Source organism: Henckelia pumila, chromosome 4 (assembly GCF_033568475.1).
Source record: "Henckelia pumila isolate YLH828 chromosome 4, ASM3356847v2, whole genome shotgun sequence".
NCBI classification, from domain to species: Eukaryota; Viridiplantae; Streptophyta; class Magnoliopsida; order Lamiales; family Gesneriaceae; genus Henckelia; species Henckelia pumila.
In genome coordinates, this window is record NC_133123.1 from 971,093 (window position 1) to 983,812 (window position 12,720).

General features: G+C 34.8%; 3 protein-coding genes and 1 long non-coding RNA gene across 8 annotated transcripts; all 4 read left to right on the forward strand.

The window, feature by feature from the left end:
* The first annotated feature begins 859 nt into the window (after positions 1-859).
* LOC140894557 (uncharacterized) lies at positions 860-1,757 on the forward strand. The gene is made up of 3 exons (XM_073303105.1): positions 860-990; positions 1,185-1,361; positions 1,447-1,757. The coding sequence occupies exons 1-3, from the start codon at positions 976-978 to the stop codon at positions 1,654-1,656; spliced, it is 402 nt and encodes a 133-aa protein (XP_073159206.1). The 5' UTR covers positions 860-975; the 3' UTR covers positions 1,657-1,757.
* An 841-nt stretch (positions 1,758-2,598) lies between these two features.
* On the forward strand, positions 2,599-6,722 carry LOC140864200 (protein NUCLEAR FUSION DEFECTIVE 6, mitochondrial). Of its 5 annotated transcripts, none has more exons than XM_073268194.1 (4): positions 2,599-2,860; positions 2,967-3,091; positions 4,236-4,271; positions 5,532-5,744. In XM_073268194.1, exons 1-3 carry the CDS (start codon positions 2,703-2,705, stop codon positions 4,253-4,255), a joined length of 303 nt encoding a protein of 100 aa, XP_073124295.1. In that variant the 5' UTR covers positions 2,599-2,702; the 3' UTR covers positions 4,256-4,271; positions 5,532-5,744. The 5 variants fall into 5 exon arrangements, with proteins under 5 accessions (XP_073124295.1, XP_073124294.1, XP_073124298.1 ...); XM_073268193.1 differs by lacking the exon at positions 5,532-5,744 and adding an exon at positions 5,043-5,392; XM_073268197.1 differs by lacking the exons at positions 4,236-4,271; positions 5,532-5,744 and adding an exon at positions 5,759-6,722.
* A 278-nt stretch (positions 6,723-7,000) lies between these two features.
* Positions 7,001-8,681, forward strand: LOC140866791 (uncharacterized). Its single transcript, XR_012144972.1, has 2 exons — positions 7,001-7,578; positions 8,440-8,681. It is a non-coding gene; the product is annotated as an uncharacterized lncRNA (long non-coding RNA).
* Positions 8,682-10,907: 2,226 nt separating this feature from the next.
* Positions 10,908-12,184, forward strand: LOC140865309 (ethylene-responsive transcription factor 11-like). Its single transcript, XM_073269904.1, has one exon. It carries the CDS (start codon positions 11,062-11,064, stop codon positions 11,686-11,688), a length of 627 nt encoding a protein of 208 aa, XP_073126005.1. The 5' UTR covers positions 10,908-11,061; the 3' UTR covers positions 11,689-12,184.
* Positions 12,185-12,720: the final 536 nt, after the last annotated feature.

A 12,720-nucleotide genomic window follows, 5' to 3' on the forward strand; every position in this document is an offset into this window, starting at 1 on the left:
GGGAGTTCTTATATTATTATTAATTTTTATGTGTGATAGCGACGTAATAGAAACTATGGTTAAGTTAGATACTTATGTGCATGGCATATCAACAATAATTTACTAAACTCGATCGAATTCAAGGTATTTTTAATAGTTAGTCGTGGATAAAAATAAAAACATTAGATAGTTAGGTTAATCTTTGTACCTACCCATTGAAACAATGTAACCAAAAATGTAATATTAATGGTAGTCAAATATATATTTCTCAACCACTATAATACTAATAATTATATATATGCAGAAATATGTAGATAGTCATCATCATCGATCAACCATAATTTGTTGAATAGATCATTGTAGTAGACCACAAGTAATTGTTGTTTTTAGTTGGGATCTGAGCAATATAACCACTAATCGACAGACCTTGTAACCCCTTGCATGCATGGACCCCCACCCATTTTTCCTTAAATTCCTTAGATGGGATTGGACCAAAAGGAAAAAAAGGAAAAAAAAAACAAATTTGCTTCATACTCACATATGTGTATTAACTAGCATCATGTGGGGTATTTAATGAGCACTCAAATTGGAAAGACTTCAACGGAAAATAGTACTGCTGTTTCCAAAACTTAATTATTGCGTAGATGTTGATATGTGGTAAAAATACAAAATAACATATATGATCTATATAGAGTTCATAACTTAAATGAAATGGTAAACAAAAAATTATTTCAAAAAAAATTCTCTTGGTCAGCACAAATACATACAGTAGCACTATCAAGCCTCTCCTGTGCGTGGGGCCTAAACAATTATCTTATATTTGAACGTTGAATCAACAATCAAGAATTGAAGAATAAAAAGAGACTTCACATGCATGACACATGAAGTCAATTTCCAAGTATTTCAGTGCCCATTTTCGGATGAAGATGTAATCTTTCACCAGAGTGATAGTTAGATAATATTTTACCCAAAGAGATCAACTTTTTTTCCAAAACAATGGTACTCATCGAGGTATATTTCATCTCGATCTCATCATGCATCTTCCTGAATTCATCCAGCTTAAATTAGCTTCCTCTTAAGTATTTTGCAATTTCTTTCTCATGTTTTTCCCATAGTGAAATAAATTAAAATTACAGTTGCATGTGCTTGCAGATGTATGAATTAAGTTAAATTTCAAACGTTTGGGTGTTTTTGATTTGATATAGGTAACTGATGAGATGATATCGAACGGGTGGCCTCTTGGGCTAGGAAACATGAGTTATAGAATTCGCGGTGTTGAGCTCTCCGCTCAGCAGGCGGCACCGCCAACACAAACTCACCCTTCTGCAATCCCCCGTTCCTTTAGTTTCTCTTCATATTCATCCTCTAATCTTGACACCGAGGTAAACTATGTACATGAAGATCTCCCAAAACTATTTGAATCCGATTTTCACGTGTAGCTATGGTTTTGTTACATGCATTTTGCAGTCCACAGCATCTTTCTTTCGGGACCGAAGTGTTTCTCTGGGCCGGCTAATAGGAATCAAGGCAGCGAATAAAGAAAAGCTGGTAGTTAACGAAAAACTGGCTCATTTGGAAGAGGTGTCCAAAAGCCATGAAAACTCTCGGGGGAATATTTGTGTTCCTTTGCTACATCACGTTATCGGGAGAATCGTGACTCGAAGTGGACGGCATTAGATATTTCACTGCACAGTTAATTTGTCATTTTTTTATGTACGATTTTTGTTTTACTGACATTAATGAGGCATTTCACATTCTCGAATGGATCAAAATGTTATTGAATTATGTTCATCTGCTACTGAGAATAAATATATATCCTGCGTGCATTCCATCTATTGGGCATTTTTAGGGCTTAATTGGGTTCAAATTTGCACCAACACATTTGCATACAGTGGAGAACTGGGCCGGTGTCATGTCCGAACTATGAGTGAAAGTTTAAAATAGACTTGGGCTCTATGTTTCCGGCCCACAAATGAGAACATTATATTTGTATTGATGTGTAATATTCTTCTTTTTCTATCTTAAAATGTCCTCTTATAGGGACTCTTCAATATTTTCAGAATATTGTTCAATTTTGTGTTTTTTTAAAAAATATAAAAAAAGTATTAAAATTCATTATATATTTTTTATATCTTGAATAAATTTTTTTTTTTTTACAAAAATTATTATTCCTAACACTTTACTATATATAAAAATGTTGTTATATATTGTGAATTTCAAGATAATTTGCTCTTTTATGTTATAACTAAATAATAATAATAATAATAATAATAACTTGGTGTTTAAATTTAATCAATAGTATAAATATCAATCCCACATAATAATAGCTTATTATTTCGAATTTTTTTCTAATATATACTTTTTACTTGATAAAAACGTTAAATAATTTTATTTGAAAATAATATTAAATAAAATTTAATAAAAAGATTACTCATAAAATTAAATTGATGGGGAAATAATAATAATAATAATAATAATAATAATAATAATAATAATAATAATAATAATAATAATAATAATAATAATAATAATAATAATAATAATAATAATAATAATAATAATAATAATAATAATAATGGTGGCCAATGGGCATAAATTGGTAGGTTTAAAATGAAGAGGAAAGCTGATTGAAGCAAGTCTGCCTCTGCCTTTGGACTGAAACCCCTAATAAAGCCCTACCTTTGTTGCGTGCTCTTGCTAACACTATTCACACCATATCTTCCATGGCCACTGTAGCCGCAAGGTCATTCATGCGCTCCGCCGCCGCATCCGTCCGAGTTGCCGCCCCCGGACGCTCCGCCGCAGTCAAACCTACAGCTGCTGCTTCTCCATTTCGCGTATCTTCTTCATCTCAGAAACCGCTCACTGCTCGCATTTTCAGGTTGATCAATTGCAGTTAATTATCTGCTTTTAAATTTATCTCTAAATGATTGCGTTTTTATCGATTCTGTTACTATAAGTTGATGTTCGATACCTGTTCGAGCTAGATCGCCTGTGGAGATGAGCTGCGTTAGCGTGGTGTCGATGTTACCGTATCACACTGCAACGGCCTCTGCCGTGCTCACTTCTATGCTCTCCGTTTCTCCTCGAAGTCTCGCCTGGACTCTTGAAGGTATTTTTAAGTGTTTAGTATTCCACCAAATGGGTCGGACCAACGTTTACGGAATTAGAAAATTTGTGTTCTCGGTTGAATTGACTTTTGTGAGGTTCATTTCAAAATATTCAGATGCAGTTTCTATGAAATTATTTGTATGCAAACTCTTCGTGGCATTCCTTTTTATATTAATGCTTATGTACGGCGGTTTGATGCATGTTTGTGTTTTTCGATGAGTAATTGTGTAATATAGGTGTTAGAGATGCTTAATTTGATCAGTGAGCTATTAGAGATTTTTGTATGAGTGGCAGCAGGTATTAGATTAATACTTAGATGGTTATTAGTTAGTTACATTAGCTTAACTAACTATAGATTAGCTTTATCCGTTTTATTCATTTTCATATAAATGTAAAGTACAGCTTCGCTTTGTATTCATTGAGAAATTCAAAGTCTCATTTTCATAATGGAATTTTATCACTTGTAATATGGTATCAAAGCCTAGGGCCTTCATGTGTTGGATCGCCCATAATTGGGCTGCCTATAATTAGGCCAATCTTCAAGCTCCAGATGTTCATTCCTGGGCGTTTAGATCACCCGTTAATATCTTCACGCTTCAGACGTTCATTCCTGGGCGTGTGGGTGTGTTAAAATTCTCCAAACTCCAGATGTTCATTCCTGGGCGTGTGGGTGGTGTGTTGAAATATTGTCCCACATTGGTAGGATAAAGCTAATCTATAGTTAGTTAAGCTAATGTAACTAACTAATAACCATCTAAGTATTAATCTAATAGCAGGCTTCATTTTATTTTTATAATATTTTGGGCTCGATAATGATTTTATTTAATGAGTACATAGACTTCAGAAGTAAGTAGGTGTAGTTTAGGAGGAAAAAAATTGGTTGATCGTGAGTAGTTTGAGGTTTTAGAGTAGATACGAGATCAAGTTTAAGAAAACTGCACATCACTGGGCTTTTGTGGCAGTTATAAGAATCACAGTTTCTGAAAATTTTCTAATAATCATTTTTTTGTTTCAAGAATATTGGTGTTCAAGTGTAAGTTACGACGCTTGCTACCTACCGAACCTCTGAATTTTTTAATATTCTTCTAATATTCAGTATAGCATCGAGTTTTCAAAATAAAAGAGGTTTATTTTTTTTGTTGTAGGCCAAGAAAGGACTAGATGAAGGTCGTGAAAAAGAGGTGAAGTGATTTTGTTTTCTGTAATTGATGAAGATGATGAATATGTTTATAGTTTAGGTGGTAAACCCTTTTTCTGAAAAATTGTTCGTAAACTCGGTAGAAACCAAAAAGACAATATCAAGCGTGCAAGAATCCATAAACTACGAGGTCTGATAAATTTAGATGTGATTAGCCCCTTTTTTATGAGATAAGATGTGATTAGCCTTGTTAGTAAACTATAAACGTGTTTACTAACCTTGTTAGTAAGGAGGTTGTTTCCTTGAGCCAGGGTACTGATATGTTGATGACTTCAATGACTTTGCTTTAGACTGGAAACCTTGGATAACATGAACAGTGGTATGTGTGTCATTCAGCTTGAATCTTGTTTTGCTGACTCTCTTAAAAAGGTCTTTTGTCACATAGCTTGTTTCTAGTAGCTCTTTTGGGGTCTTAAGTTGGGCTTAAAATATTTTTCCCAAATGTTATTATATCTTAAAATACCTCAAAGAAAATTTAAAAGTACTGCTTGAATAATAAAGGTGAGGCTTTGTTAGACTGCCAAATCACCCACTAGATAACTGGTTGATGTTAGGCTCAGTAAGTCTGAAAATTTTGCTTTATCATAAGTGTTTGGCTCTCATTGACTTGATGAAATGACATTGATCAATTATTTATTATATTACTGGATCTATCTATTGGACTCATTCTCGCGAGTTTCTACTTAACCTGTTCAGATATGATTATGCCTAATTTAATCGTTTATAGATCATTCTGATGCATGGTATTTATCAGATTGCAAAGATGATTTATGATGACTGTTGGATGAGAGCAGAGTGTTATTAATTGGGCAGTTGAAGAATGCTTCATATTAGAGCCACAAATGGACTGGATACTAGATATTATTGATTTCTTGTGTTATTTTCTTTCCGGACTGTTAAAATGTTAAGATGCACAGAGCTTGTTTGTTTCTTTTTCAATGAAAATGATTATTTAGTTTGTAACTTGTTCATTCCGAATGACATTTTTGTGCATCTTGTAAACCTCTGAGAAGCAGTATGACACAATGGATGTGGTAGACTGTGGTTGCGGAACATTGCTAATAATTTCTTTAATGATGAAAGCATTTGTATGTTACCTGCATAGTTTTGCAATTTTGTTCATTTTTTTTCTCTGAGACTTTCCTTGCCGAGCGGTCTTGTGTTATGGAACTTACAAAAGTAACTGCTGCCATTGCTGTGTATTGTCTTCACAACCTTTTGACTTGGGTTTTTCTCTGTTTAGGGTTGTGATTACTGCTCATTGGCTGACTTTCCGCATGAAGATTTTCGAAATTGTCCCCACTTTTTAGTTGAAATATGTATTTTACCTTATACAAGACAGTCAAACTTGCACTTTAGAATCGTAGTCATCATTTTCTTTATGCTCGCATTTCAGCTGCGTGTGGATTAAGTAATTTATTCACTTGGACTATTCTTCGTAAGTACTTTTCCTTTTTCCCTGAATTGTAGATGGATGATTGTTAGATTATGTTGAGTTGCGGTGCATGATAATTCCGTGGATGTCACTGCGCATGTTTAGCCCTGCCAGAGGCAATTATTCTTCGTTACTGTGATTGGAGTATTAATGTTCAGTACTTGAATGATATATTTGCTTTGCTACGCCTTAAAACCAGGTTTTTTCTCCCCAAACTTGAAATTATCTTTTGCCTTCTTTGGGAACCGATTTTCCGCTGTATTATTCGTTCCGATTACATGCTTCACAGAATTCTGAAGCCAATTTTGTTTGTAAAAGTTGGTTTTGCACGTGAACATAGGATTAAATAGCACGAACTATTATATAATTGATGTAGTGATTTCATTCATGGTTGATTTTCGGGGATGTGTGTTGGAATTCTTGTTTGCCATATGAAATTCCCGGTTCACATTTTTCTCAAAATTTCACTTGGCTAGTAGAATACGCAATTTTTGCGTCTCTGGCTCATCAAGTTGGTTTCTTTAATAAAAAACTTGGTTCTAGTTTTGTTGTGCTAAAATTGTCACCTGTCTAGTGTAATGCTAGCTTGCATCACTCCCTAATACATACGAAGAAGCAAAGTGATACGGATAAGAACCATATAGAATTATGATGCATTAGCCTAAAATGTTTAGGATGTAGCAATGGGGTGCACTTATGAAGTCCACTGAACAGGCTCAATGGCAATATCGTACAAGATATGAACTCATTGAATTACAATATGTCTATATATTACGATGGAGTGAGGATGGATCGAGAACATACCAGAGTTTCTTCCGAAGATAGAGGTACAAGAAAAATGACCAAATCTTTTCCAGGATGTATAACCTGAATACTAACCCCACTTTATTTATCCACGGCAACTCCCATTGAACACATCAATTTTTGCATTCGAAGCGTTACATTATTATCTGACCGTCATTAAATCAACTGCAATCAAATCAAAGCGTCAATAACCAATATGCCTACACAAATTAGAGAAATAATAGTTAATTGTGAATTTATTGTACAAGTTAGTACCAAGCATATGTTATTTTCTATGTCAAATGTTTCTTTCTTTTTTACCAAGTGAAATTATTTGAATGAAGTTATTTTGTAAGATGCGTTAGGGCATTCAATCATGTAACTTATGTTAGATATATGTTATCCTTCTTCCTGTAAAAAAATAAATCAACGAAAGAGTTTTTTTCTTTTTGGTAACAATAATGTCAACTAACGATTCAATAAAAAAAAAAGCCAATGAGCCTTGCTTTTTCCTCGCTGTAGGATGAGAAGTCCACGTCATAGCACCAATAATTTATCTGATAAATTTTTTTAAAATATATGTAGAAATGCACTTATATTTAATGCGAGAAAACTATTTGTTACAATCTAACTTGGTTCAATGGCATAAAAAAAATAAATTTTAAATCTAATGTCAATCTCCTTTCAGTTATAACAATATATATAATATAGCCAAATTTAATCCTAATAAAGAAAAAAACTTATTATAAATCAATACTAAATTCAATGCTCTATTATTGTAGTTAACTTGTATTCTCCACCTTTTCCCCCACCAGCTCTCCCTTATATATCCAAACACCCATCTCTAAACTTTTGGTTGAGGCGTCTTGTAATTTACCCATCACTCTCAAATCCCTTGATCGTTTCTATAATTTCCAAGAGTATTCAACCCTTGATTAATCATCCCATAGAAGCTAATCAAGATGCTGGAATTATTCCTGCTGGGGTGCACCGGAGTGGTGGTGTTCCTTCACGGCGCCAACTTCTTCTTCCACGTCGTTTCTTCCCATTTCGCCGCCGTCCGTGCTCTCAGGTTCGTCATTTCATCCGCCTTTGTTCCATCGATCGTTCTTAATTAGTAAACACAGAGTAATTAAATTAAATATATACGTACACTTTTATTTGTATTCCTCAAAATTGTTTGTGCTTCAATACGCCTCGGAGACCCAATTTTAGTTAAGTCTTGATTTAGACGAATTAAGCTGTCGTGGGCCAAAGAGAACTTATTGTTTTGGAGTTGATAAATGTCGAAATCAACTTTCTTGAAATGCTCCAGTTGGCTTAGTCATACTTTATCCTTTTTGAAACATTATAGTTTTGTAATCTGATGCATACCACTAGCATTTAGTATTCATATAAACCGGAGGAAAAAATATTATACCATCGAGATATAAATGCTAGTCGATGGAAATCAGATAACAAAGAATGTAAACGAGGAATGAGGTGAATTTGGCTAGATTTTGTGACCATCTGTATTGATATTAAGTTGATTTTTTTTGTTTTAAAAGTTTAGTTTAGCATTTGGGCACACTAAAGTGATTGGTGGTTCGCAGAAACTGGCAGATTTATACCCCAAAAACGTAGAAGTTAATTGCCATTTAAAAAATAATCAGAGAATGGTTTGGTATATATATTCAATTATTGGCTAGGTAAGGTAACAACTGGTGCAGGTTTTTAAAAAGTTAATGTATGATATATATCTACTCCCCTGTACTAAAAAAGTTGCAAAGCATCTTATCCTGATCCATTTGTCGGTTCATTCCATAATTTGTAAATCTTGGAAAACAGTTTATTAACACTGATTGACTGATAATAGTGATGTCCAAATAAAAAAATTTAATATTTGATGTAATCGTTTCCTGTAATATATTTTATATGTTTTGTTTGTGGACAGTTTCTTGGGGTTTGCTGCTTGGTGAAGGAGTGCTGATCATGTAGGGACCCGTATGTAAAAGAATATAAAAGGCTTTGCAGATAAACAAGCTGCTGTTTGTATAAATATATATATGTATTTTTTAATTGATCTTAAGTTAATAATTACGTCAGGTAATTGAAATCTTCTATTGTGTGTTTGAGTATTACTAGAAAACCATTGCCAATTGTCAATCGGACATAGTAATGAATTTGAATTATCCATCCCAACTCTCAAAAGTCAACGGCCAAATACCCAAGTGGATCTTTTGGTCCCCTCGCCATTTCTTTTTATTCAGCGCTAAATTAATATGACTCAAATCATAAACTATGCAATTGAGTTCATTTTTCTTGATTGATTTATTCTACACCTTGTAGCTTGAAAAATGGTCTATTGATACCACTTGAATCACCAATTCTCTAAGCATAGTAACTCTAATATTTAGCTACATTCCAAGACTCAAAATACCAAGTCTAATTATAAATCTTGTTTTTTTTTCTCCCACTATCTAGAACATGACCCTTTTTTCATGGCGACTCTTGGATTAATTTGAAATAAGTTATTTCAAAATGACTACTCTTTTGGGCACCAAGAACCAAGACTGGTGATATTTTGGGCACCACTGGATACATTTTATCTTGCATGATATTTTGTCAAAAGCAATATATAGTGGTGAATTAATGTTTGCATACTTTCATACTTTCACTAAAGAACAGGTGAGTTTGGAACTGTATTTGCCTGATGAAATTGGATTCTATTTCCAAGCTAATGGGTTTTATTTTTTCATATTCTATTTTTAAGATAATATTTAAATCGATAACCACATATATTTCTTACGTTAGCTCTCACTTTAAATGGAAAAGAATACATGTTCTTCAACAATATACAGCGGCCCATCAAAATTAGTCCCCCCACGTGCGAAAAAAACTGTATCACGCGCTTCAGTGGAGCGTGGGATGGCCAAATGATAATAATATTCCATGGGGGCTATGAATATGATTATGATACCAGTTTCCCACGCGTACACACACGTGTCTGCTTCTTATTCAATCACCGATCCAGTACCAAACAGCGTGCAATGCCGCCGCTTACAGATTCTTTCTTGCTTTTATTTCTTTTTCCAATCAATTAAATAAATAATTATATATTTGACCCACTAAAAATTCGGCCAAAAATTAGGTTACATACCAAGAAAATCAAACTTCTATCTACTAAAGAGAGCCAAATGGAAAAGTTTCTTAAAATTGGAAAGTAAATGTATCTTTTATTCGAAAATCTTAAACGAATTTAATAATTATTTAGTTTCCCACTAATATAGATTATGTTTACATGTTTGCCAAACGCAATCTAACCGCTTGGTACATGAAGTTAATGCATTTCTTTGTCTCTGCCACCTTTTTTAGATCATGATTTCTTTCATCTGAGTCTGACTCTGACCAATACAAATAAAAGGGATGAACGTCACTTTTATCATATTTATAAAAATTATTATTAATCCCGTCATAACTTATTTTATTTAATTTTGTGTTTTTTGATGTATTATTTATTTACTTATTAATTATTTATTTTAATTCCACCCGAAAATCAAATTCGCAACGTTAGGAATTTTTTCACACGTCAGTTCAGATCTGAGCAACTTGTCTATGCTCATGTGGGCCCGAAATAATATAATTTTAAATAATCGTGATTGTTCCATAAAGTACAATTAAAAGTTAATCTCGCATATGCCAATTAATTTCATTATATAAACCGTTTTGATTTTGCAAAAACCGGAAAATAAGTATTTAATTTATTCCATCTAGCGGTGAAACTAAAAAAGAAAAAGGAAAAATAAACCAGCTCCCAGTGGACTCCATTCCAGCTTAAGGCCAGTTAAATACATTGCATGTGTCGCGTACATATTACCCATTTTATAATTATTTTTCCACAAATACGAGTTATCACTTTTAAAAGAACATTATTTCTTGATTCAAAAAAAAAAATGGAAAAAAAAGAAAAAAAGAACATTTTTCGAGTTCATGTACATATTATAATTATGGTCTATATATCATAACAAAATCCAAACGGACGCTACAAAGTTTTTTATTTTATATATACATAAAACTTATGTACAAGTGCACATGGCGTGCTAAAAATTAAACATGCGTGCATGTTATGTGCTGAAAATGACTTGATCTTGTAACATTTATATATCGTTAAAATGAATTTGTTTTCTGAATTACCATAAGCATATGATCGTTTTGACGAATGAATTATTTTTTTTAAGAAAATAAACGAAAAAATAAAAGAGATGAAAGAAGAGGCAGCTAGTGTCGGGGCTTGGAAATAGAAAAGGACAACGAGACATGCACTGATGAAACACACACAACTCTTTCACAATCCACACGTATCCACCGCCAACAAATCTCGTCTGCCACGTAACTCCGAGGGTCCCACTCACCCCCCCTTTGGGCGGCTCTACTTTGACTGCAAATCCTCTATATATTCATATTCCCAATCCACAGCCATACAATCACCCGTACTTTTTGCTCTACCAATTAATCATTTATCATTCTCATATTAATTAATAATAATTAAAAAATATTTAGTTTTTGTCTGAATGTCATGGCTCCGAGGGCTAGAGCCGCCGCGGCGCTGGGAGTGAGGCGCGGTGACGATGACGCGCATTTTCGCGGTGTCAGGAAGAGGCCGTGGGGAAGGTACGCGGCGGAGATAAGGGATCCCGGTAAGAAGAGTCGCGTGTGGTTGGGTACATTCGACACGGCGGAGGAGGCTGCCAGAGCTTACGACGACGCCGCCCGCCAATTCCGGGGACACAAGGCCAAGACCAACTTCCCTCCTCCCGATTCCATTTCCATTAATGTACAGAAAACCGACAACCGGAGCCCAAGCGAGAGCAGTACCGTTGAATCTTCCAGCCGGCCGGATCGTTTTCCTCTGGATCTCACTCTCGGCCGGCGGCCCATGAGATTTCCCTTTCAGAGTAACCTCAACCTTCTCCCGCCGGTCACCGCCGCCAGATTCGTCAGCTACCAACCGGACCACGCCACGATGCTACACCTGGGTCCCGAGTCTCGCCAAGAAATCGCGGAGCTCATGAACCAATTTCGACGGCTCCCCGTGGATTTCTTCTCCGGCGACTCAGATTCATCGTCAGCTGTCGTTGACCACACGCAACATAGGAGAGCCTTGAACCTGGATCTCAACCTCCCTCCACCGGAAAACGTTTGATCCCGACGGCAAGATTTTGTTCCATTAAAATTCCTTGATTCAATAACACACCTTCAACCTTCCTTCTTGGTCCGAAAATGGAAAAACAAAGAAAGAGTAATCTGCAGATGGATGTAAGAGGATCGCCGTTAGATGTGAATAGTAAAAAAGTGTGATCCAATGGCGCATAAAAAGTAGATAGCATTTGGCCTGAAAAATTCGCCGGGAAGCGAGGGCGAAATTGGTCGGCAATCGTGGGCCATATCTGTACGGACGTCTCCTAGATATATGGTAGCTAGCTAGGGTTATTAATAATGAGTGGATAAGCTGCCTACCCCTTCCTTCCATTATCACGTAGATAAGAAAAAAAGTTGAACTTGTTTCGTTTAATTTTTTTCCTTTATTTTTAACTGTAATGGTGGGCCTTCTCTTTTGCCAAAGATCTGAAACATCCAACGTAAATACAAATGAGAGCTATACATATAATATGCTTTTTATATTACCAATTAATAATTCATTCAAGTTGCCAAAAAAAAAAAAAACCATAAAAAGGAAAATTAAGTAACCAACAGCAGTTGATGTATTAAAGCTTAACTTCGAAGTGATTGATCATCCAAGTGTTTGAAGCAAACCATTTGCTTCTCCTAAAAATTAACACTATTATTTATTCAGTATCGGTATTTATTAGTACTAATTAAAGTGATCAACATATGATATATAATAAAGTTATCACCTTGTAACTAACAATCCATCCTCCATGCAATAAAATAAATATATGTATTATAGTAAAATATGTAATCCGCAGTCCCGGTCTTCTGGCCCAATGGCGCCCGAATCTTAACTTGGGACAAGATCTCAAGTAAAATATAATATGCTATTAATTGAATTTATTTTAAGAAAATAAATTGTAATGCGCAGCTAGGTGAGGTGTCGGATTTAACATAGACAATTAAGCCGGCTAGCGGCTGCGAGTGGGGCCATAGAGACAGAAACCACATTACACGCCACCATCATCGCCGACAGATATATCAAATTTACTCGCCAATATTTACA

What these genes read in the sequence shown, in the direction of transcription:
- LOC140894557 (XM_073303105.1), top strand. An exon ending in CCTCTAATCTTGACACCGAG is followed by an intron (nt 1,362 to 1,446) that starts GTAAACTATGTA and finishes TGCATTTTGCAG; the next exon opens with TCCACAGCATCTTTCTTTCG.
- LOC140864200 (XM_073268194.1), top strand. Translation starts at nt 2,703, where the DNA reads ATGGCCACTGTAGCCGCAAGGTCATTCATGCGCTCCGCCGCCGCATCC. An exon ending in CTCACTGCTCGCATTTTCAG is followed by an intron (nt 2,861 to 2,966) that starts GTTGATCAATTG and finishes TGTTCGAGCTAG; the next exon opens with ATCGCCTGTGGAGATGAGCT. An exon ending in TCTCGCCTGGACTCTTGAAG is followed by an intron (nt 3,092 to 4,235) that starts GTATTTTTAAGT and finishes TTTTTGTTGTAG; the next exon opens with GCCAAGAAAGGACTAGATGA.
- LOC140865309 (XM_073269904.1), top strand. Translation starts at nt 11,062, where the DNA reads ATGGCTCCGAGGGCTAGAGCCGCCGCGGCGCTGGGAGTGAGGCGCGGT.